The sequence below is a fragment of the Notechis scutatus genome, chromosome 10 (genome assembly GCF_049901735.1).
Source record: "Notechis scutatus isolate UNSWTSFEM ecotype Mainland chromosome 10, rNotScu1.2, whole genome shotgun sequence".
Lineage (NCBI taxonomy): Eukaryota > Metazoa > Chordata > Lepidosauria > Squamata > Elapidae > Notechis > Notechis scutatus.
Window position 1 is genome coordinate 8,455,706 of NC_142018.1, and position 25,746 is coordinate 8,481,451.

General features: G+C 41.1%; 2 protein-coding genes across 4 annotated transcripts in view; one reads left to right on the forward strand and one right to left on the reverse strand.

Moving 5' to 3' along the window:
• Window positions 1–25,746, forward strand: part of TENM1 (teneurin transmembrane protein 1) — a 441,878-nt gene that overhangs the window by 103,505 nt on the left and 312,627 nt on the right. For all 3 annotated transcript variants that reach the window (XM_087972076.1, XM_087972078.1, XM_087972077.1), the window contains exon 2: window positions 17,800–18,072. In XM_087972076.1, the coding sequence (XP_087828202.1) occupies window positions 17,856–18,072 (217 nt within the window). In that variant the 5' untranslated portion in view covers window positions 17,800–17,855. The remainder of the gene's footprint in view (window positions 1–17,799; window positions 18,073–25,746) is intronic.
• CYSLTR1 (cysteinyl leukotriene receptor 1) overlaps window positions 1–25,746 on the reverse strand; it is a 650,975-nt gene that overhangs the window by 99,999 nt on the left and 525,230 nt on the right. The gene's annotated exons all lie outside the window — the stretch shown is intronic.

Here is a 25,746-nt window from a genome sequence, read left to right on the forward strand (position 1 = left end):
TATTTGTACATTGTGTGTATGTATGTGTGCGTGCGTGTGTATGTGTGTGAAGACCAAGATGATATAATTTTAGACTGCACATTTCTCATGATCAAAAAGGAACTTGGGCTGATACTATCTCATATCTCATATTTCATACTATGTATGATAGTTGCTGAAACTTTCAGATAAGTACTATATCAGATAGAGAAGACAGTAAGAAAAGTGAAAACTGACATCATTTCTCAGACTCAGCTCATGATATCATATCAAGGAAATGCTGAAAATGACTCCTGGGGTGTGAAAATATTATGGTTACTGTCTTACCAATGTATGCATTTTCTAGAACACAGATAAGAAACCTGAGCTGTCGGACTCCAACTCTTAGCTCTTGTTCTTCATGGTTGTAGCTGATGGGTTTTGTACAGAATACAGAATAACAAAGGTGGAAGAGACCTTGATGGTCTTCCAGTCCAACCTTTTGCTTGAGCAGGAGGCCCTGGTCAACTGGCTGTCCAATCTCTTCTTTAAAACCTCCAGTGATGGAACACCCACAACTTCTGGAATCAAGCCATTGCATTGATTAATTGTTTTAATTGTGTCTTAGCATTTAAATGCTAGGGTTTCTCCTTAGATCTAGGTTGGATATCTCTTTGATGAGCTTCTGTTCATTACATCTTGCCTTGCCATCAGGTGCTTTGCAGAGTAAGTCAATGCCCTCTTCTCTGTGTCATCTGCTCAAATATTGAAAGACTGCTATCATGTCACCCCTAGTCCTTCTCTTTTTTTGCAGACAACATTTATACAGCCATTTTCCTATCCCTCACTTTCTTGAAACAGTTAAGAACTCATGTGGGATATTATAGCATTGGAATAATATCTGAGGACTGCCAACCTAAAATCTGTTTCTGACTGGTATTTGAGATTATCTTGGATTCATACCCCTTAGCTTCCCAATCTAGCCTACTTTTCAGGGTTATAAAAAATAGGGAGACAACCAGGATTGCTATTTTACAGAAAGAGTGATGTGTCATCATTACTGAACCTGGGATCAATACGAAATCAGTTCTGAGGTCCATTTTACCCAGACCCTCCTATAGCTTAAGTAATTAGAATAGGAACATTTTTGTCCTTTCACTGTGATCTTAAAACAGTTTTTGACTGCTGTATGTCAAACTGTTACGCCTACTGCAACTGGACAAGTGTTGTTTGCTTAATGACATAAACCTTGATCTCCACGCTACATAAAGGAATTGCTTGTATATGAAATCCCAGTTAAAATAGAATGAAGCAGGTTTATTCCAAATATGTAGTCTAGAACTTGCTTGACAAAATAAAGCATAACTTCAAAGGTATATCCTCCAGTTAATATTGTGATATAAACCATGGTGATGACATTTCAACTCCTATCTTCTTTCAGGATTCTTGAAGCAACACAAATAAGACAATTTCCTATCCAAATATTGTTTACTTTTAAGGCCTGCTTAGTTTTAATCTGTGTTTCTACCCTGCCATCTACATCTCCAAGGACAGTTTGACATTTTAAAGAGGAAGTACCGTATTTGCCGGCGTATAAGACGACTGGGCGTATAAGACGAGCCCCCAACATTTCCACTCAAAATATAGAGTTTGTTATATACTCGCCGTATAAGACGACCCCCTCACTTGGAGGCATGTTTTTCAGGGCAAAAAAGTCATCTTATACGCCGGCAAATACGGTAATGACATCTAGGAAGCAGACAAGAAGGAAGCAAGTGTTCCCTAAGCAGTTTTTTCTCAACCTCAGCAACTTTAAGGTGTCTGAACTTCAATTCCCAGCATGCAGGCTGGGAATTCTGGGAGCTGAAGTCCAGACATCTTAATCTTGCTAAGGATGAGAAGCACTAAGATAGAAAAGGCGGGGAGAAGAAGATGATTCAGCCTGTGTGCTTTATGCAGAATATATGATATGCTGGGCAACAAGGAAAGGAAGAAGTGATTCAGTGGAAACAACTAGGAACTTGGAGAAGCCTTCTAGGATTATGGAAAGAATGTTAAAGTTTCCTTACAATTGTAGCAACTTTATTTTCCAGTCTTCATAAGGCTTCCTAACGTTTAAGTCTTCATAACGTTTAAGAATCGCCGTTGAATTCAGAGCTTTTGCTGAAACTCACATGTAGTTCTACCTACTAAAAGGGCAATCAATGGCTGGAATATATTTGAATCCTCTGCATGTTAAGTGGGGTTTGGTATAATAGGGTTAACTATGATTTCTGTAGTAAAAGTTTCTGTGAGAGGCATTGGCAAAAGTATGGAAGTAGTGACTCTGTTACCACGCCAGTGAGTCATACAGCATGACTCACTTGACACAAGCCACATACTGATTTCATTATTATATTCATATAATACTTGTTACAGTATGCCTATGCCACAACACTTGCGATAAATTGATCGAAAGTACCCGATACAACTCTGAATATACAGAGACTGCAAATGATAATAAACACAAGCCTGAAAACTACGAGTCTTGGATCGGCACTTTAATACAAACTTACTCGTACTTCGCACCCATTTAAAACATGCACCGAAGACGCCCCTCCCAATGAGCAACGCTCCAAAGCGCCTCGGAGTTCAAGCTCTGCGGAATTCCGCTAAACGCTTTCCTGTCAGGAACCGGTGCGAACTTGCGCGAAACCCACAGAGGCTTTAGAGACCGAACTTCGCGGTCTCGCAAGTGGGCTTCCCGGCTCAAGCGGGTCTCTTGCCTTAGCTCGACTGGCCGGGAAAGGAGCTACTGACCTGGCATTATGCCGGCAAGGCGGGAAGCGTCTTTGTCCCGCAGCTGGCGAGCCCTGCCTTCCGCTGCCTAGGGGCGTCTCTCGAGCCTTCCGAGAAGCTAGGAGGCCCCCGGCTGCGCGGCTCTGATTAAAGGACGGCCTCGTCCTCGCGGCTTTCCTGCAAGCCTACCAGAAGCTGCGGAGGAGGAAGTGGGATAGGAGCCGCCACCCGGCCAGCAAGTTTCTTTCCTCCCGCTTGTCCTCCCAAGACCTGGCCTGGGGATTGGAAAAGCCGAGTTGAAACTCTCGCATTCCGCCTCGCGGCTGGCTCTGAAGCGTTGCTGTTTTGGATTTACAGAGAGAGAGAGAAAGGAATTCTGTTCCTTCTTTAAGCTTGTTTAAGGCTTGTTTAGGAGACAAACTATGTACCGTATTTGCCGGCGTATAAGGCGAGCCCCCAACATTTCCACTCAAAATATAGTTTGTTATATACTCGCCGTATAAGACGACCCCCCACTTGGAGGCATGTTTTTCAGGGCAAAAAGTCGTCTTATACGCCGGCAAATACGGTAATAGTAAAGAAAAAGGATTTTATCCTTTTAAGCCCAGTGTAATTTCTCTTAATGTTTTGAAGCAGCAAACAATTCAGATAAGACAGGCATTCGTAGAGGAGAATATTTGTAGCTTGGGGTGGAAATGAGGGGTCTTTGGTGTCCTCTGAACTTGGTGGTTTTCTTGAAGTGGTTTCATTACCCACATTAGATAACATCCTCAGTGATGAATGTCTAACCTTTTGGCTTGACTGGGCCTCTTTTTTAAATGTATCAGTTTTATTTTTATTATATAAAATACAAAGAAGAAAAGAAAATAGGAAATTAAGGGAAAGAAAGGGGGTGGGGAAAAGTGGGTGTGAGATACAAGGGGAAGGGGGAAAAGAAAGAAAGGGGGTACTGACTCCGAACTCTTCTTAGCACAGTCTAAGATAAACCTCAACTTTTTGCTTTTACACATTAATATTTAACTAGCCATTCCTACCTAACAACAAATCTTTCTAATCAACAAAACCAAGATCAAAGTTTCATTTTTTTTCTCCATAAGCACAAATTCCAGAAGTGATATTCAAATAAGAACATAATTTCCTCTTTGAATAAAATAATCAATTTAACCCTTCCTGCTTTATTTTCCTTGGCATGGAAATAATGTGTATTTCTATTTATACCTAATAATCTTTGTGAACTGTCGCCACTTTTTATTTACAAAATTTATTGTATTCTTTCAAATTCTTTGGCCTTATTGAAAAAATAAAGGGGAAAAAAACCTTTTTTTGCCTTTTTTTCCCTTCAAAGTACTAAAAAAAAAACCCCACTTTTTAAATCAAAACTTTTTAAATACATTGTTTTTCTTTGACTTCTTAACATTCAAGCTTTAAACTTTGATATTGTGTTTATTGTTTGCCTGGACCTCACTGAGTATAGAGGAATTGTCTTGAGCCTCACATAGCAATAGCAGTAGCACTTAGCACAGTGGTCCCCAACCTTTTTTGTACCAGGGACCGGTTTCAAGCAGAAAATTTTTGCAAGGACCGGGGGAGGAGAGAGAAGGAGGGGGCTTTTCCTGTCGCCGCAGCTATTCCGAAGCGCCCGTTTCACCCCCACCCCACCCCGCCCGCCCGCTTCAATCCACAGTGTCCCGTTCTGCCTGCCTGCCTGCCTGCCTTAGTTTCTGGTTGTTTGGGAGCAGCTTCGGCTGAGAATAATAACTATTCGCCTCTTTTACTCAGCCGAAGCTGTTCCGATTCAACCATTAACGAAGGCAGGCAGGCAGGCGAAGCGAGCACTGGGTTGAACCCAGCAGCTGTGTGGCGGGCGGGTGAGCGAGCGGGCGGACGGGGTGGGGGTGGGGAGAAACGGGCGCTTCGGCGACAGGAAAAGCCCCCCGCTCTTTGAAGCAGTTTCTTCCTGGGCTGGTGGAGGAGCGAGAGAGCGACTGAGAGAGCTGACCCAGAGAGAAGGACAGGCTTCGGTTGCTTCCTCCCTCCCCTTCTTTCATTTGTGTCCTTGATCCCGATCCCAGCAGCATTCACGAAGGTGAAGAAAGCCGCCATTTTTTAAAAAAAATTCTTTGCGGCCCGGTAGAGAGTGCTCCACGGCCCGGTGCCGGTCCGCGGCCCGGTGGTTGGGGACCCCTGACTTAGCATATACCGTTTTATAGTTCTTTACTAAGCGGTTTACAGAATCAGCACATTGCCCCCAACAATCTGGGTCCTCATTTTATCGACCTCAGAAGGATGGAAGGCTTGGAGGGAAATGTAAATAGTTGATACCTATTTAATTATACGCATAATTACGGCAGTGAGAATAACATTTGCCCAAAACTGGAAGGCAAGAGAGATTCCAAATTGTAGATGCTTTGACTGGGAAAATACTACAGTGCGCCGAATTAGATAGACTTACACTTGAATTGAAGGAGCGAGATAAACTAGAATATTATATGGAACAAATTCTATAAATGGAGGGACATGAAAGGATGTTCTTAGAATTAAAATAAGTGGAGAAGTGTTAAAAAGGAATATAAAGATGATTGGGAAAATGATATACAAAAATGTATATATGTATATAAATTTATTAACTTTTTTTATTCTTTATTTCTAACTGTTAAAAGATTGGACAGAAATGTATGTCAAAGAAGAAACACCACGTTCACTGTTTTTTAATGTTTATATTTAATAAAATTTATTTTTAAAAAAATCAAAAAAGGAAGGATGAAAGGCTGAGTTAACCTTGAACCGGTTAAGCTTGAACTCTAGGCTGTGGGCAGAGTTTGCCTGCAATACTGTAGTGCGCCACCGCATGGACCTGACCTGGGGTGCTCACATTGCAGCCCTGGTCAAAAGGGCCCAGCAGAGATTATACTACCTCAGACTTCTCAGAAAACAACGACTGAATGAAAAACTGCTGGTGATCTTCTACCGCTGCACCATAGAGAGTATCTTAACTTACTGCACCTCTGTATGGTTTGCAAATTGCACAGGGGCAGATAGGACAGCACTCCAGAGGGTTAACGTCATTGCCCAGAAGATCATTGGTTGCCCTCTCCCCTCTTTGGAAGAGCTTTATAGCTCCCGCTGCCTTAAGAAAGTTCAAAACATTCTCAAAGATCCATCTCATCCTGGGAAGCCTTTTTTTTGAACTATTACCATCTGGCAGATGGTACAGAATAATAATAAAAACTAGGACAAACAGGCTGAAAAATAGCTTCTATTCTGTTCCAGAGCAGTAGCTCTTTTGAATTCTGCTGTATAGTGCAGTGTTGGTGCGGTGTCAGGGGTTTTCGGTTCAATGAGTGGAGGGTGAAGGATGTGTATTTGTTTTATTTTCATGGTGATGATCATGATGTGCACTGAAGATGGTGTTTGATTTCGTTGTACGAGGTGCAATGACAATAAAGTAAAGTAAACTAAACTAAACCAAACCATGGGTCTTTTATATTGTCTATTGTATAAAATACACTGCTCAAAAAAATAAAGGGAACACTTAAACAACACAATGTAACTCCAAGTCAGTCACACTTCTGTGAAATCAAACTGTCGACTTAGGTAGCAACACTAATTGACAATCAATTTCACATGCTATTGTGCAAATGGAATAGACAACAGGTGGAAAGCATAGGCAGTTAGCAAGACATCCCCAATAAAGGAGTGGTTCTGCAGGTGGTGACCACAGACCACTATGCTTTCTGGCTGATGGTTTGGTCACTTTTGAATGCTGGCGGTGCTTTCACTCTAGTGGTAGCATGAGGTGGAGTCCACAACCCACACAAGTGGGTCAGGTAGTGTAGCTCATCCAGGATGGCACATCAATGTGAGCTGTGGCAAGAAGGTTTGCTGTGTCTGTCAGCGTAGTGTCCAGAGCATGGAGGCGCTACCAGGAGACAGGCCAGTACATCAGGAGACGTGGAGGAGGCCGTAGGAGGGCAACAACCCAACCACAGGACCGCTACCTCCACCTTTGTGCAAGGAGGGACAGGAGGAGCAATGCCAGAGCCATGCAAAATGACCTCCCGTGGGCCACAAATGTGCATGTAGTTGCTCAAAAGGTCAGAAACAGACTCCATGAGGGTGGTATGAGGGCCTGACGTCCACAGGTGGGGGTTGTGCTTACAGCCCAACACCATGCAGGATGTTTGGCATTTGCCAGAGAACACCAAGATTAGCAAATTCGCCACTGGCACCCTGTGCTTTTCACAGATGAAAGCAGATCCACACTGAGCACATGTGACAGACGTGACAGGGTCTGGACACGCCATGGAGAAAGTTCTGCTGCCTGAAATATCCTTCAGCCTGACCGGTTTGGCAGTGGGTCAGTAATGGTGTGGGGTGGCATTTCTTTAGGGGACTGCACAGCCCTCCATGTGCTCACCAGAGGTAGCCTGACTGCCATTAGGTACCGAGATGAGATCCTCAGACCCCTTGTGTGACCATATGCTGGTGCAGTTGGCCCTGGGTTCCTCCTAATGCAAGACAATGCTAGACCTCGTGGCTGGAGTGTGTCAGCAGTTCCTGCAAGATGAAGGCATTGATGCTATGGACTAGCCCGCCTGTTCCCCAGACCTGAATCCAATTGAGCACATCTTGGACATCATGTCTTGCTCCATCCACCAACACCACGTTGTACCACAGACTGTCCAGGAGTTGGGGAATGCTTTAGTCCAGGTGTGGGAGGAGATCCCTCAGGAGACCATCCGCCACCTCATCAGGAGCATGCCCAGGCATTGTAGGGAGGTCATACTTGCACGTGGAGGCCACACACACAACTGAGCCTCGTTTTGACTTGTTTTAAGGACATTACATCAAAGTTGGATCAGCCTGTAGTGTTTTTTTCCACTTTAATTTTGAGTGTACCTCCACATCCAGACCTCCATGGGTTGCTAAATTTGATTTCCATTGATAACTTTTGTGTGATTTTGTTGTCAGCACATTCAACTATGTATTGAACAAAGTATTTAATAAGAATATTTCATTCATTCAGATCTAGGATGTCTTATTTTTGTGTTCTCTTTATTTATTTTTGAGCAGTGTATATAATATAGATTTATAATATAAGATCACATAATAATGTGAAAAGTTTACAAACTTTACAAGCCGCATTACTAAGCTGTTCATGGCTGCATGTGGCCCTCAGACATGCCAGATACACCTGGTCAAGGGCCTGACTTTTTAACGCAGGAGTGTCAAACTTGCATCATCACAGCAGCATCATGTGACATAGCAGAACTTTTCCCGCCTTTCTCTAAATTGAGTGTGTGTGTGGCCAGCATTAGACACATCCAGCTCACAGGCTGGGAGTTTGAAAGCCTTGCTTTAAGGGATTTGTCTCTCCTGTTACAAACTTCCTATTTGTAGCTTAAATTCACAATTTAAGCTGCTGCTTAAATTGCTGCTATTTAAAGTCCATCTTTAAATAGGTATGGGGTGAGGAAGGGAAGAACACCTCTGCAAGTTGCCCTTTATCCTATCACCTAGACAAGACCCAGCTCTTCCTCCAGGTTTTAACTGATGTAAGGATTTTTATTGGTCTTAATCTGTGTTTTTAATTTGTTAAATCCTCCTATGTAACAGGGACGCGGTGGCTCCGTGGCTAAGACACTGAGCTTGTCGATCAGAAAGTTCAGTGGTTCGAATCCCTAGCGCCGCATAACGGAGTGAGCTTCCGTTACTTGTTGGGGGGGGGGGGGGGGGGGTGGTTGGGGGGGGGGGCCCCCCAGCCGGGGGGTGAACTTCTACTCCCCCCCCCCCCGGGGGGGGGGGGGGGCCAGATTTTTGATTTTATATAAATCCCAACTTCTGCCAATCTAGCAGTTCGAAAGCATGTAAAAAAAAAAAATGCAAGTAGAAAAAATAGGGACCACCTTTGGTGGGAAGGTAACAGCGTTCCGTGCACCTTTGGCATTTAGTCATGCCGGCCACATGACCATGGAGACGTCTTCGGACAGCACTGACTCTTCGGCTTCGTAACAGAGATGAGCACCGCCCCCTAGAGCCGGAAACGACTAGCACGTATGTGCGAGGGGAACATTTACCTTTACCTATTTCTGTATGGTTGGTTAGTTGCCTAAAGTCCATGGACTAGAAAAGCAGGTAAATAACATTTTGTCTCCCAGACAAGACAGTTTGGGCAAAACAAGTGCTTCTCATTATATTGTTAGTATTGTGAGGATGGCGGCAGGTTGAATTCTATACAAAAGGATTCAAGAAGCATTTTCTGTCTGCCTGTTTCTGTGTGTTTCTGTAGAACTGAGAGAACCAACCTGAATCTCTTTTATAACACTAAAGAGAAAAGGTGGCAGGCTGAATCCAAGGTAAATTACTTCAGCTTTCATCGCCCAGGAATCAGCACCAATAGAAATTACAAAGGGTTGGGAGATAGAGTCTTAATGGCACCATTAATTCAAGGGCACTTAAAACTCTGTTAACGGATGTCCTGATTAAAAAGCATATTTCTTTTGGTGACAAAATCAATATATTGGGGGCAACGCTGCTGAATCCCTAGCAGCCAAACTAGCAGGACCAGTGGTGGGGGATTTGGGAAATTGCAGAGAAGCCAAAAGATGGAAGAGGGCAATAACCTTGTCCCAATGTGCCCTTTCCATGCTCGCGACTTGAAGGCTGCACATAAAGAACTTGTGGCATTTGTGTGTTGACGTGGCCTCGGTGGCGCAGTCCTGCAGGCTACTTCTGCTGCCTGCCAGCCGCCTGCAATTTGGCAGTTCAAATTCCACCAGGCTCAAGGTTGACTCAGCCTTCCATCCTTCCGAGGTGGGTAAAATGAGAACCCAGATTGTTGGGGGCAAGAGGCTGGTTCTGTAAATGCTTAGAGAGGACTGTGAAGCAACTGTGAAGCTGTATATAAGTCTAAGTGTTATTGCTATTGCTACAAAGTCAAAAGGAAGCCAGTTTCACTTAACAACCTATTATAACTGCAGTGATTCACTTAACAATGGCGGCAAGAAAGGGTGTACATCAGGGCAAAGCTTGCTTAAAAACAGTCCCACTTAGCAACATACATTTTGGGCTGAATTGTGGTTGCAAATTGAGGGCTATGTTGAGAATTGTGGTCATAAGTTAATAGCTAGGTTTGAGAATGAGCGACTAGCTGTTTGGATATTGCTAAATTTACTAATATCCATTCATGACCATTCCTGAGCTGAGTTGGGCTAACAGGAATTGTAGAGTAGGCACATCTGAAGGATTACCATTTCCTTGCAATTACCTGGCAATTAAATGTTAGGCTTTCCATCCCTGATAATACATATAAAGAGGAGCCCCTGTTTATCCCAAAGCTGTTTGGTTCTGCATCGCAGCATTCAGAATGTATAGATTGAAAACATCTGGAACAGTGTCCCATATGTGCTTTTTTTGAAAGGCAACTGGCCTTTTTGGTTTTTTTTCCCTTGAAAACGTTTCACTTCTCATCCCAGAAGCTTCTTCAGTTTCTGAAGAACTGAACTGAACTTCTTCAGAACTGAAGAAGCTTCTGGGATGAGAAGCAAAATGTTTTCAAGGAAAAAACCCAAAAGGCCAGTTGCCTTTTGGAAAAAAAGAATCCTTGGGACAACCATGACCTAGATCAGGGTTCTTCAAACATGACAGCTTTAAGATTTGTGGACTTCAACTCCCAGAATTCCTCCTCCAGTCATGTTAGCTCAGGAATTCTTGGAGTTGAAGTCCACAAGCCTTAAGCTTGCCAACTTTGAAGATCCTTGACCTTGTCCTAGATGATTGAGAATCTCAATAGACACCCAGAATAATGACAGCTCTGAGGAAATGGTAATTTGAAATTTGCCTTTAAAAGGGTGCCATTAAAATACTGTCCCTTGCTTTGTTAAAATAAGGTTATTAGATCTATGTATATATGAAGTGCACACAGTAGATGCTAACATCTGCAGCTAGCACAACACAGAATTAGCGTTCACAGCTAGCTTCAGAGAATTCCAACTATCAGCTTCTGCCTGCAGAACCCATAGATTGAATTCATAGGTGTCCTTTTCAGTTCGTTCAAAGATATCCTAATTTAGAGAGGAGTTTGCTTGCTTTGTCAATCCAGTTGTATGATTCCAAATTGTAGCAGTCAAATAAATAAGACATTGGGAAGATGTCAGCCAGTACATGGCTACATGTAACTTGCAATAATAAAACTGCTAGAAGAGACCACTCTCTCAAAATAGGCAATGTATGAGGAAGGAATGAGTGGCAGAAATGAAATTTGATTACATTGTAATATGTTCAGTGGGTTAAATCCAGTTATTTTAATTGCTCCTTAAATATTGCTTCTAGCCCATTTAAAATTGTGATTTGGCATCTGGCTACTGTATATGTCCTTTGGATTGCACAACCCTAGTTTGATACGTTTTTTTTTTTTTTTTCAAGGCTTCAAGTCTGTGGAGATTCTCAATCATCCAGTTCATGGTTATCCCAAAAGTGTTTTTTTCCCCCCAAAAGGCAATTAGACTTCCTTGGTTTTTTCCCTTTAATTTTTTTTTTTGCTTCTCATCCAAGAAGCTTCTTCAGTTCTAACTGATTGGTGGGGAATGGAAGGATTTACAGAATATTCTTTTGCAGTCACCTGCTCATTAGAGTCGTGGAGGCTGCTTGCGGGTTTATCTGTATCCTCAAGTCACCTGAAGCAGAGTCTAAATAGATGTGGAATTGCAGTCCCAAGAAAATCCAGTTGCCTTTTGGAAACAGCACCTTCAAATCAGTGTTGACTCCTAGAAACATAATTGACAAGAGCCTGCTGTTTTCTTGGCAACATTTTTGCACAAGTTTGTGATTGCTTGTTTCCGAGAGCAGAACTAGAATTTACATTCTCCCAATTTCTAGCCTGGCACCTTAACCATTGCACCAGTCTGGTCTAGGGATAAGTATGATGCATGCTTGATTTTTATTTGACTGAGTTCCTCTTCAGTAGCAATTGCTTAACGGTGCTGCCATTAATCTTACTAATCTTATTTTTTCTCTGGTAATATTATACTAATAACTAGAGCATACAAAACATTTGCTAGACCAATACTCGAATACAGCTCATCAGTCTGGAACCCACATTACGTATCTGATTTAACACAGTTGAGAAAGTCCAGAAATATTTCACAAGAAGGGTTCTCCACTTCTGTACTCGTTGCAGAATACCTTAGGCCACCAGACTCGAAATTCTAGACCTAGACAACCTAGAACTACGTCGCCTTCGGTCCGATCTAAGTATAGTATATAAAATCATACATTGCAATGTCCTACCTGTCAATGAATACTTCAGCTTCAACCATAACAACACAAGAGCAAACAATTGATACAAACTCAAGGTTAATCACACCAAACTTGATTGCGGGAAATATGACTTCAGCAACAGAGCGGTCAATGTCTAGAATACTCTACTTGACTCTGTGGTTTCTTCCCCAAACTCCAAAAACTTTAACCTTAGACTGTCTACTATTGACCTCACCCCTTTCCTAAGAGGTCTGTAGGGGCGTGCATAAGCGCACCAATGTGCCTACCGTCCCTGTCCTATTGTTTCTTTTTTTTCTTCTTATATGTATCCATGTATTCATAACTATGTTTTTGCTTATACCTATTATCTTGTAAGCAATTGACAAATAAATAAATAAATAAATAAATAAATAAATAAAAAATTAAGGCTTGTCATGTGGCGTTGTTCTGAACACTATACCCTATGCTTATGTTTAAAATAGGTGTCAACCTTACCAAGTATGTTCATTTCGTAAAATAAGGTATAGGGTTAATAATAATCACTGTAAATCGAGAGCTTTGCCACAATTGAATTCAGTAAAAATACCTTTTAAGATTTTGGCAACCTGATCATATTCTACTTTCATATATCTTTAAAAAGAAAGCATTTCTATGTCTTATTCATTTTTGTGTGAGCCTGTTTCATTCTCTGGGGTTTCTTTTCCAAATGCACTTGAATTAAAAGGAAGTCTGCTTTAATTCACCTGTGAACTAAAATTAAACTCCATCTTGGCTCCTTTCTTCTTGTTAGATGGTAGTTTAATATTAAAATAGAGGTTGTCTATCTTGCCTACCATCAAGATAAAAAAAAATCTACATATGTGAATGTGATATCCACCTAGTGCTTTATGACTCCGAGCATCCTCTGAGGATAGTGCGTCAAATGCATATTACATCTAAATGCTCTCTGTTTTTTGTGTAACTGGTGTCATCAAAGTGTACTTAAGAATCCAAGCAACATATTGCCATTTCATTTATGCACCGTGTCTCAGTATTATGCATTCATTAATCCACCTCCAGGCAAGAATAATTCATTTAAAAGAAGAAGAAGTCTTCTGGGTTGGCAGAAGTTACAAATATCTGCAACATTAGCGGAATAATAAAAACCAGCATGGATGCCGAGCTGCTTCCAGAATATTTTCTGTCTTATTTAATAGAGATGACCTGTTTTGACCACATGTCCATCTACATCCCTCTTAGCTGAAGCATATCCTGTGTTTCATCTCTAGGGGGTTCCCAAAAGTTGGCCCTATAGTCAGAGAGAGTAGGACACGTATCTAAGATAGGTCCCCAATGCCAAGGTAACAGATTACTGTTTAATGTGCTATCATTTGTGCCTTTGCTGTTAGGATTGGGGAAAATATTGGTGGACATTTCAGACTGATTGGGGTGCTGTGTGTTGTGATGTGGGCTATGGTGTGTGGGGAACATCATTTGCTGTTCTTCCTCTCTATCACATAGCAAAATTCCTCATTTCAGCTTGTTCCTTTTTAAAACTGTGTCACCGGATCTATTCTTGGAAATATTTCAATTGATACTTCGTCGTGTATTTTGTCTGTTGGAAACCATAGATTATCCCAGGCAAGGGGTTTGTTTCTAAGGTACCAAAGCACAGAATGTGCCAGTTTTCATCCTAAACTCATTAAAAAGAGTTAACAGGTTTGGGGAAGAAAATTGGGGCTAATTGTTTAAATGATTAAGCCTCACTTGCTTTGATGATAGGCTGGAAAAAACTGAAGGAATAATTTTCTACTTAAACGCTGCATCTTGCTTAGAACTGTCTTTAATTCTCCATCACTGCCACTTTTGTATTCTCTTCAAGGGCTAATACCCAACTGCCATTTTTTAAATTAATGGGTCACTTCTAATTTCTGGAACCTGGAGTTTTGTGTCAAACTGTCCCAATGATAGAAAGGCTACTGCTTTTGTAAAAAAAGAAAAGAAAGTACGTGAAAATAGAACTCCAATACACAATAATGAATTTTTGTGAAACTCACAAAATGCACTCTTGTAGACAATGCCCATGTGAATTGTCAAAATATATTAAAAAGATTGGGAATGGATTGGGAAAGATCATTCACTCTCAAGTTCCTAAATTTTTCTCTCCATCTCCATGTATGGTTTGAGAAGGTACAAGCATAGATGCCAATTATGTACCTGCCTTTTTGTGATGAGTTGTTGATGCTCTGAAGTGAAACCCTCATATAAACTAGAAGCATTTTCATAGTTTATCTCTAAACCTCTGAGCTAGCTGTAAATACAACAGCCTAAAGCACGGAACCACCAAGATCAGTCCTACCAACACTGACATGGCAACTCAGTAGTATATAAATAGAGAGCAAACCCCATTCTCTTCTAGCACTGACGGTGTTACCTAGTGTGGGTAATGAAACATCGTATCCTCCTCCTTCTCCTCTACCTCCTCCTTTTTGTCTTCTTCCTCCTCCTTTTCCTCTCCCACTCCCTTCTAGCACTGATGATGTTACCTAGTTTGGGTAATGAAATGTCTGCAAGAAGACAACCAAGTTCAGAGCGCACCAAGGAGCCCACTATCTCTAAATGTATATGGGGCTGACATCTTGGGGCCCTCCAGGTGTTTTGCTTTATAATGCCAATAAACTCAAGATAGCAAACTTTCTCCCAATTTTGTGAGTCATATTTTTCTAGTAATGAATCAGATTTTTTTTCTGCTTTGCTTTGACATTTCTTAAAGTGGATATAGCATCAAAGCATTGGAAAGGCCATTCAATTTATTGAGTCCAAGACCCTGCTCTACGTAGGAATACAACTAAATGTGCAGAGAAGAGAAGAGAAGAAGCTCAGGGTTAAACTGTGGAGTCCTTGGTGCTCTTTGAGGTTGGATATTTTCTTGTAGTCATTTCATTACCCAACTAGGTATCATCATCAATGCTGGAAGGGAGTGAGGTTTGCTGTCTCTTTATATACGAGTGGCTTGAGTGGCTTGCTTTACCAGCGTTGGTGGGGGTGATGTTTTCTCCTTGATAGTTCTTGGAATGAATTGTTGTTTACTGCTTGTTGTTTACTGTCAAACTTGATTGTTCCTTGATTAGGATACTGTTTATTGCTTAGTTGTTTGTCTGGCATTAACCCCTGCTTATCTGGGTATCCTCAACAAATTACTATCAATTGAAGCTGATCTTCTTGCCAATGGTTCCACTGTGGAAGTGATCTTATGGCTAGGAATTTTCTTGCCTAATATTCAACTGGAATTTGATTTCCTTTTTCTGCGTCTTGGGCTTTGGCAACTATTGTGTTTGCACTTGGTTAATTTTTAGAGCATAAACCAGGTTTTCAAAAGGAAAAGAAGGATTCCACCGCACCCATAAACACAAGATAAAGAAAAGGTCCTATACATATACAAAGGATATGATCTGTACAATGAAGAATGAAGAGCTGCAGTGCACTGTTTTGATCTGGTAGACATATATCTTCCTTTGTCTCTCCCTCCTTCCTGGTTCCTCTTTCTTTCTTTCTTTCTTTCTTTCTTTCTTTCTTTCTTTCTTTCTTTCTTTCTTTCTTTCTTTCTTTCTTTCTTTCTTTCTTTCCCTTCCTTCCTTCTTTTCTCTCTCTTTCTTTCTTTGCCTTCCTTCCATTCTCTATCTCTCTTTTTCTTTCTTTCTTTCTTTCTTTCTTTCTTTCTTTCTTTCTTTCTTTCTTTCTTTCTTTCTTTCTTTCTTTCTTTCTTTCTTTCTTTCTTTCTTTCTTTCTTTCTTTCTTTCTTTCTTTCTTTCTCCTTCCCTGTTCCTCCTTCCCTCCCTCCCTCCCTCCCTTCTTTCCAACTTAAAAATGTACTCCATAAAGAATCTTGCTTTCCCCTAATAATTTACATTTAGTGCAGGAATATGCAGGAAGGCCATTAAAATAATGCAAATTTTGCCCGTGATTAGGATAGATTAAAGTTTTTGCCCTTTATATGGATTAGGCTTTAAACTGAAATAGGATGATTTTTCTCCTTTTTTTCTTGACACGTATACTTTCTATTAGCAGTCAGAAAGAATGTATTATCAGCCACTATTAATGTTCAGAAGATCAGTCAGAAGAAGAAACATGAACCAAAATTATTTCACTGTCCACACCTGTCCTCATTTTCTCAATACGTTTAACCAAGCAAGTCTTTAGCATGATATGTGCACAAGCAATTTATTCACTGAACTGTGGTTAAACAAGACATGACTCTGGATGATATATGAACATGGGTTACAGGTGTGTGTGCGCGTGTGTGTGTGTGTGTGTGTGTGTGTGTGTGAGAGAGAGAGAGAAAGAGAGAGATATTATAAAATTAATTCACAAAGCATGTGAAATAAATGAGAAAAACTATGTTACTTTATGTCATTTGATGTGAGTTATCTTTTTAATGTACTAAGTTCCCATTTTATAAATATGCCTATTTATAAAATGGGAATCTGTATCTTTTGTTTCAATGTGTAGGACCCATTCCCTTCCCCCAGTGTCAAAATGAAGTTGATGCTAATAGTGTAGAACAGGATAGTGTAGTATCAAACTCGATTTCATTGAGGGCCACATCAGGGTTGTGTTTGACCTTGGAAGGGTGCGGTGTGGGGGGGTAGGCGTGGCCAGGGTTGGTGTGGCCAACTCAACATCAGGGGGCACCTGTGGTAGCCAAATGCTAAGGCAGGACTTCCCTCAGACCTTCCCTCCCTCTCATAATTTCCTTCCTCCCTTCCTCCCTCCCTCCCTTCTTTTTCTTCTTTTTCCTTCCTTGCTCTCTTCCCATCTTCCCTTCTTTTTCTTTCCTCTTTCCCTTTCTCCTTCCCTGTCCCTTCTTACATGCTCACATTTCTCCTTTTGTTTTGTTTTTAGTTAGTTTTGTTAGCCCTCTGCCAGCGAAAATGGAACCCGGAGGGAGGAGCTCTGTTTTTACTGGCAGAGGTACTGTGGGCCGGTCCCTTACTGTTTCAAGGGTGGTGCTGTGGGCCAGATCTAAGCACCCTGTGGGCCGGATCCGGCCCGCAGTCCTTGAATTTGACACCCCTGGTGTAGAAGAAGATCATGCAGAGCTGGAGGGGTGGAGTTAAGTGTGTCATCAGTTTAGAGTCATTGTGTTCCCACAAGCGCTCCAATTCCAACCCCTCTTCAATTTCATTGACCCTTATCTGATGCCAATGTAGTATGGAATTTTACTTGGCCAGATTATTATGCATAGGTTTGAATAAATATTCCATGCTGAAACTTTATGAATGGTCCTGATTCTTCGTACCTGTCAGATGCCACATAAACTACTTAGAGGACACAAACACTGCTATAGAAACTCATTTCTGGTTCCATCAAACATGGCTTATGTAGCTTAGAATGGGAAATCAAAGCGGTCCATTATTGTTTTGATATAACATTAATTCATTTTAGTCATTTTTTAGTGGAGGAAGTTTTACTGATTTTGTTTCTTTCCTAATAATTAAAAAGCTACATTATTTCTACACACTATTATTTTCTTGTATTTTCTTTAGCTGAATTGACAAGACAAATAACATATCGTTAGAAAAATCATGGAAACTACACCATTGGTTCTGCCAAGTTTAGGATGGGATAGTTGCAGAGTGCCTGTGATTTTGATTTTTTATTGGGAAAGTGTAATTTCCTGGTTATGATATATTCTGTATATGCTTTCTATATATGTTGATTTTTAATTGTAAGTTGCCCGTAGTCATTGAGGAGTTGGGCAGTCTCAAAATTGAATTTAAATAAATAAAAATAGCTTGGGAGTTATACTGTTTTTGTCTCTTCCAGGTGTATAACTTTAAGAAGCCTTCCTCTGTTGTTTTCATGACCTTGCTGGATCAAATATGGAGCAAATGGACTGTAAACCTTACCAGCCCCTATCCAAAGCAAAGCATGAAATGGATCTAGCTTATACAAGCTCATCAGATGAAAGTGAAGATGGGAGGAAAGCAAGACAGTCCTATGAGTCGAGAGAAACCCTAAATGAATTTGGACAAGATCTCAGACTCAATTACAACAGCCATAACCGAACAGGAAAAGGAGTTGATGAATCCACTCAAGGTACGTTGAACCCTTTGTTGTGACAAATAGCATGTCCACATTAACCTCAGTAGCTTTTCTTCCTGTACAATAGTACCTCGGTACTCATGGTTAATTGGTTCCACAAGATACGATGAGTACCAAAAATGATGAATACCAAACAAATATTTCCCATAAGGAATATAGTAGTGAGTCACAAGGGAGCCAGCATCGACAAGTTCTTGTGTTATCTATGTGTTGAATACTAAACAAACAATGAGTCCCCATCATCTTTTAATGACCCCATAACCCCTTGCTGGGTGGAGTCTGGGCAACTGAATAGAGCTGAGTGTTTACTGGCCAGATGCCTTTCCTGTCACCAATGCGGAGTTATATTCAAGCAGATATATTCTCATTCTGCCCAGAAAGAGAAATATCTGCCTCTACCTATGATTGAACTCACAGCTTTCTGATTTGAGATTAGAGCGCCACCTCTAGGCCACCGCACCATTCTAAACAATGAGTACTGGGACAAAATTTTCACATCAAAATGCATTGAGTATCACATTCGATGAGTTTCACAACAATTGAGTACCAAGGTACCACTATATTTTACACGACCACCTGTGGAAATAGCTTTCTGTTCCAAATCATACTGTGCACCTGATTCAATTTTATGCTAAAAGTTGCCAGCCTCTAGGACTACATTTATATGCAAAGATGCTGTTACACCACCACCCCTGTTACACCCCCTAGTCCAAATGCATTTGCATCTCAAGGCTTTATTGGGAAGCATGGACATCTACCTAGAAAAATGGAAATGGAAGCTGGGGTGGCAAAGTTGAAGCTCGGAGCTCAAGAAGCTGGCAGGGATCAGCTTTAGTAGTTCCACTTCTGACAAAGTTCATTTTGATAGTTAGCCCTACCATGCACATCAACCGTTTTGAGAATGGGCATCCCTTCTCCTTGCTTGACATTTTCAGCCTGCTTACAAAACTCCTAATGTGTTTACTAATGTTCAGTGGAACAGCTTCCCTCCCAGATTTGTGGGTGCTCCCACAACAGACTGGACAACCATTTGACCGGGAGGGTATAAGGCCTCATGACTTGAGCAAGAGGTTGGACTAGAACCGTGATGTGGGGCAGGGGGGTGTCATGTATGCATTGCATCATGGGTGTAGTTATGCGAACGAGCGCGAGCACACACTTTCGGCACGTGACATGGAAAAGGTTAGCCATTACTGGACTAGAAGGCTAGATTCTTTACTAGTCCTCAAGGCTTCTTCTATTAGGATTAGGATCTTCCCAGTCATAGTATCCCAGGCTGATTCAATCTTTACCATGTTTTAAAAGGAAATGAAGAATCCAATGAATTTGAATAAAGTTCTGTATTTATTATTTTGTCTTTTGGGGATAATGTCTTGATTATTTTGTAATGTTGATTTTTTTACACCTGGTTCAAACAATACATTGTTTCAGAAGATTCTAGTAGGATATATATGTGTGTGTGTGTGTGTGTGTGTGTGTTTGTGTGTGTGTATATGTGTATGCGTATAAGTATGTTCCTCTTGGCTTCTAGGTGCTCACTAAGAAAGGATTTTTTCTAAATGACCGTCACATCATTAGTATTTCGTATATTATTATTAACACACTCTGATGCTAATGAGTTCTACTCCCCCTCCCCACCTGAAAAGAAATCTGTCCCAAATGCAAAACACAAGCAGAGGAGAGGAGTTTCAGTTTCAGTTTCACAGCACCAAGCAGCTTTAGTACAGAACAGATGAGCTAAGCCACGCCCAGGCTCCTTGCTGTCTCCTTCTTGCTTCAGCAAATACTACTTCAGTTTCCAAACAGCCCTCAACTCTCTCACACAGTGACAGGACACTAGCCAGATGTATACCAATGGATACTGATAGGCAGAGGCAGAATTCCCCACCCCCTTATTTTCCTCCCCAAAAACTAAGCCCGATCACATAATTTTGTAGCAAAGCACGGGTATGGTGTTAGCATAAATATACACTGCTCAAAAAAATAAAGGGAACACTTAAACAACACAATGTAACTCCAAGTCAATCACACTTCTGTGAAATCGAACTGTCCGCTTAGGTAGCAACACCGACTGACAACCAATTTCACATGCTATTGTGCAAATGGAATAGACAACAGGTGGAAAGCATAGGCAGTTAGCAAGACATCCCCGATAAAGGAGTGGTTCTGCAGGTGGTGACCACAGACCACTTCTCAGTTCCTATGCTTTCCGGCTGATGGTTTGGTCACTTTTGAATGTGCTTTCACTCTAGATGTAGCATGAGATGGAGTCTACAACCCACACAAGTGGCTCAGGTAGTGTAGCTCATCCAGGATGGCACATCAATGCAAGCTGTGGCAAGAAGGTTTGCTGTGTCTGTCAGCGTAGTGTCCAGAGCATGGAGGTGCTATCAGGAGACAGGCCAGTACATCAGGAGACATGGAGGAGGTCGTAGGGGGGCAACAACCCAGCATAAGGACCGCTACCTCCACCTTTGTGCAAGGAGGGACAGGAGGAGCATTGCCAGAGCCCTGCAAAATGACCTCCAGCGGGCCACAAATGTGTATGTGGCTGCTCAAATGGTCAGAAATGCCCTGTGCTCTTCACAGATGAAAGCAGGTTCACACTGAGCACATGTGACAAATGTGACAGGGTCTGGAGATGCCGTGGAAAACGTTCTGCTGCCTGCAACATCCTCCAGCATGACCAGTTTGGCAGTGGGTCAGTAATGGTGTGGGGTGGCATTTCTTTAGGGGGCCGCACAGCCCTCCATGTGCTCTCCAGAGGTAGCCTGACTGCGATTAGGTACCGAGATGAGATCCTCAGACCCCTTGTGAGACCATATGCTGGTGCGGTTGGCCCTGGGTTCCTCCTCATGCACAACAATGCTAGACCTCATGTGGCTGGAGTGTGTCAGCAGTTCCTGCAAGACAAAGGCATTGATGCTATGGACTGGCCCGCCCGTTCCCCAGACCTGAATCCAATTGAGCACATCTTGGACATCATGTCTCGCTCCATCCACCAACGCCACGTTGTACCACAGACTGTCCAGGAGTTGGGGGATGCTTTAGTCCAGGTGTGGGAGGAGATCCCTCAGGAGACCATCCGCCACCTCATCAGGAGCATGCCCAGGCATTGTAGGGAGGTCATACAGGCACGTGGAGGCCACACACACAACTGAGCCTCATTTTGACTTGTTTTAAGGACATTACATCAAAGTTGGATCAGCCTGTAGTGTCTTTTTCCACTTTAATTTTGAGTGTAACTTCAAGTCCAGACCTCCATAGGTTGCTAAATTTGATTTTCATTGATAATTTTTGTGTGATTTTGGTTGTCAGCACATTCAACTATGTAATGAACAAAGTATTTAATAAGAATATTTCATTCATTCAGATCTAGGATGTCTTATTTTTGTGTCCCCTTTATTTTTTTGAGTAGTGTATATAAGAATAGAATAGAGTAGAGTAGAGTAGAGTAGAGTAGAGTAGAGTAGAACACAACAGAACAGAACAGAACAGAATAGAATAGAATAGAATAGAATAGAATCTTTATTGATACTTTGAATATAAACTAATTGGCATACATTAAAATGAAATTTCATTGCATACAGCTCTCAAAAGGTCACCACCTCCAGTATGCAGTACATAACCATGACTAAATAAACAAACAAATAAATAATTATGCATATATCCGTATATATGACACAGAGAAACAGCGCAGTCTAGTTGGGATGTATACATGTACATGGGGAGAAAAATGAATTTTGTGAGTTTACCAGACAGATGGCCTAGGGAACAAAGCTGTTGCAGAATCTGGTACTCCTGCTAGAAATACTTTGAAACCTCCTCCCAGAGGGGAGTAACAGAAACAGATGGTGAAGTGGGTGTGTGGGGTCTCTAACGATGCTTTGAGCTCTTATAAGCAGAATCCTGAATAAAGGGAAGTGAACTTCCTATAATCATCTCGGCTGCCCTTAGCGCTCTTTGTATGGACTTTCTGTCTGAGGCACCACTGATATGCTTTTGGCATGATATTTTTTCCACTAGAAGAAAGTGCAAAAAAATTGTTTGATCTACACCCTCTACTTGAAAGAGATTTTTGTATCTCATCTTCCGTTTTAAGAAAACATTGAAATGTGTTTCTAAAAAGAGGATTGGTTTTTTTTTCCCTCTAGCTGATTTATATCACACTTGTTTGTCGGCACGTTTAAAAAAAATTGACACTGAATACAGAATAGATTTATTGGGAGACCATTATTTAAGTTAACATTCTATACAAGTGTTACAGGAAATCAAATACTGTTTTGTTTTTGTTTTTGTTTTTTTCTGGAGTGCTCAATGCACGATTATTTGCAGCTCTGCAGAAGCTTTTGTTAAATCCTATCACTACGAAGGAAACTAAGATTGAATGAATACAAATAAACGGGAGGAGGGATTTTTCCTTTAAAATGTAAAAAAATTCCCTGGATGATTTACAAGTAGCATTTAAAACTAGCCAAGCTAAATGTGTATACAATTATAGATGTCAATTTAAACATTAAAATGGTACCTTTGAACCACCAATCAAGCATTTAATGAAAGAGGACCACTATGTGTGTGTATGTGTGTGTGTGTGTGTGTGTGTGTGTGTGTGTGTGTATGTATGTATGTAAAGTTGGCTTGAAACTCAACATTAAGAAAACTAATTTCATGACATCCAGTCCTCCCAATTCCTATAGATGGGGAAGAAATGGAGGTAGTGACAAATTTTATTTGCCTGGACTCCAAGATCACCGCAGATGGGGACTACAGCCAAGAAATTAAAAGACGCTTGCTCCTGGGGAGGAAAGCTATGGCAAATCTAGACAGCATACTAAAAAGCAGAGACATCATCCTGCCAACAAAAGTGTGTATAGTGAAGGCTATGGTTTTCCCAGTTGCAATGTATGGCTGTGAAAGTTGGACCGTAAGAAAGGCTGAGCGCCAAAGAATTGAGGCCTTTGAACTCTGGTGCTGGAGAAGATGCCTGCAAGTCCCTTGGGCTGCAAGGCCATCCAACCAGTCAGTCTTAGAAGAGATCAACCCTGACTGCTCTTTAGAAGGCCAGATCATGAAGATGAAACTCAAAGACTTTGGCCACCTCATGAGAAGGAAGAAGAGCCGAACGCATTGGAGAAGAGCCGAATGCTGGGAAAGATTGAGGGCCATAGAAGAAGAAGGGGACGGCAGAGGAGGAGGTGGCTGGATGGAATCACTGAAGCAGTCGGCGTGAGCTTAAATGGTTTCCAAAGGATGGTAGAGGATAGGAAGGCCTGGAGGAACGTTGTCCATGGGGTTGTGATGGGTTGGACATAACAAAAACAACAACAACAATGTATGTATGTATGTATGTATGTATGTATGTATGTATGTATGTATGTATGTATAAAAAAGCAGTCTTAACCCAAAGGATTTAAGTTCTCTCTGATTTCTTTCCTTTTTATCCTACCCAGAGTCCAAGGTTGAAGCATAGTTGGGATTTATATTATCATGACCTGGAATGCTGGAATGGGGTATTTGCAACCCAAACTGTAACTAGTCACTTATGGGGGAAAGAAATGGAGATGACTACCACCCATTAAAATCGGCTATGACTTTTTTTTTCCTTTTTACAACTTTGTAATCCTTTTACAACTTTGTAATCCATTGTCAGTTGGTTGGGGTGACTGGGTAGAGTTGAGCATTTACTGGCCTGATGCCTATGTGGAGTTCACAGCAGATATTTTTCTCTTTGTGCCCTGAAAGAGAAACATCTACCTAGGATTGAACTCTCAACCTTCTAAATGGGAGGTGACCATCTTCACCTCCACACGTCTAAGCAGAATAAAAACCACAGGTACTCCATTACTTTTTTTTTTACATGAACTATACCAAATTGGATAAGATTAAACTTTTCCCCTCTCTCATCTTGTTGTGACAATTTAAAGATAATTTCTGATACAGGACATTGTTGAGATGTTTTGGACCCTTTGTTGAAATCTTCCCTTCAATTCTGTTCTTTTATGTTAAAGGTAAAGGTAAAAGGTTCCCCTCGCACATGCGTGCTAGTCATTTCTGGCTCTAGGGGGCAGTGCTCATTTCCATTACAAAGCCGAAGAGCCAGTGCTGTCCGAAGACGTCTCCGTGGTCATGTGGCTGGCATGACTAAATGACAGCGCTGACGGAACGCAGTTACTTTCCCACCAAAGGGGTCCCTATTTTTCTACTTGCATTTTTACATGCTTTCGAACTGCTAGGTTGGCAGAAGCTGGGACAAGTAACGGGAGCTCACCCCGTTACGTGGCACTAGGGATTCGAACCACCGAACTGCCAACCTTTCTGATTGACAAGCTCAGTGTCTTAGCCACTGAGCCACCGCATCCCTGTTATTTTATGTTCCTGGTGTCCAAAAGATCAAACTATCTAATAACTACAGTAATTCTGGATTCTAGAAAGGAGAAAGAACACTGCTGTTATGATGTGACTGTTGTTCTTAATGGCTCCCACTCCAATTACAGAGTGAATGTGAGTTTTATGGGTTTTAACCGTGTATGTGAGTTTAAATTCAGCCTTATGACTGAGGAAGGGAATTAGGACATGGTAAAACTGCAGCCAAATAGCAACTTTGGAAAAAACTCATTTTTGTTGATTTACTGAACAATGCAGGTTAGCTTTTCTCATCAGATTTGCATATTCAATTATCTTGCAGTTTTTGAAGCCAACTCAAATCTGGGGGCTCTGGGAGGCATATGATAGAATAGAAAAGAGAAGGAAGTCAGTTGGAAACAGTATATAAAAACAGTATATAAAAACAAGCATTCCTTGTATGTAAATGGGGGCCATAGAACAATTTTTAATAAGGTTAAGAGGATTTCAAAGTTGTGGATAACTTTCCTTTTTTTAATATCGTATTATGGAAACCAATAAAGGAAGAAATACTGATTTGGGGTGTTTTTTTCCTCTTCAGTGAAGTGTTAATTTGATATCTTGAGTTGAGATACTGATCTAGCATTAATGAATGAATGAATAACCAAATAATTTAGAGCAGGCTGTAGAGGGAATAGATTTTGATATTATCAAATAATTATACACTGGAAGCATGTTATCCTGATGAAATTAATTTCATAATCTGACTTTTTTTGTATTAGAGCACCAATAAATAGGAAAATTCTTGAGTAAGTGCAGTTATGAATTGGCACTTTAAACAAAAGAAGAATAAATTAATGTGTATTTCAGTACATTGCTAAATTGAATAGTGGATAAGTAGCACTATATAAAAACAACAAACAACAACAGCTAGGTAGTTTACTAATCAAGCTAATGAATACAGTGTTTGGAGGAATAAATAGAAGGTCGGTTGGTTTTTTTTGTTTGTGTGTGAATGAGTGAGCAAGAGAAAAAGAAAGAAAGAGGAGATGAGAGTACATACCTATTGATACATTGCTAAAATGCAAATGGGTTATCTGTAAAATTCACTAGGATTTAGGAATGCCTGGTTCAGATAGCTAGGTCATTAATACAAAGGGAGCAGAGGAAAGAATGCTTAATTGTACATCACACACATGGATGGTATTCTCTCTCTTGGATTTGTGCATTTATCCAGAACTATGCAGCATGAAGTAATTCTGGACCCAAATCATAAGATTTATTGGAACAGGATGGATGGTCCAGAACTACCTTCTAAAAGAAAGA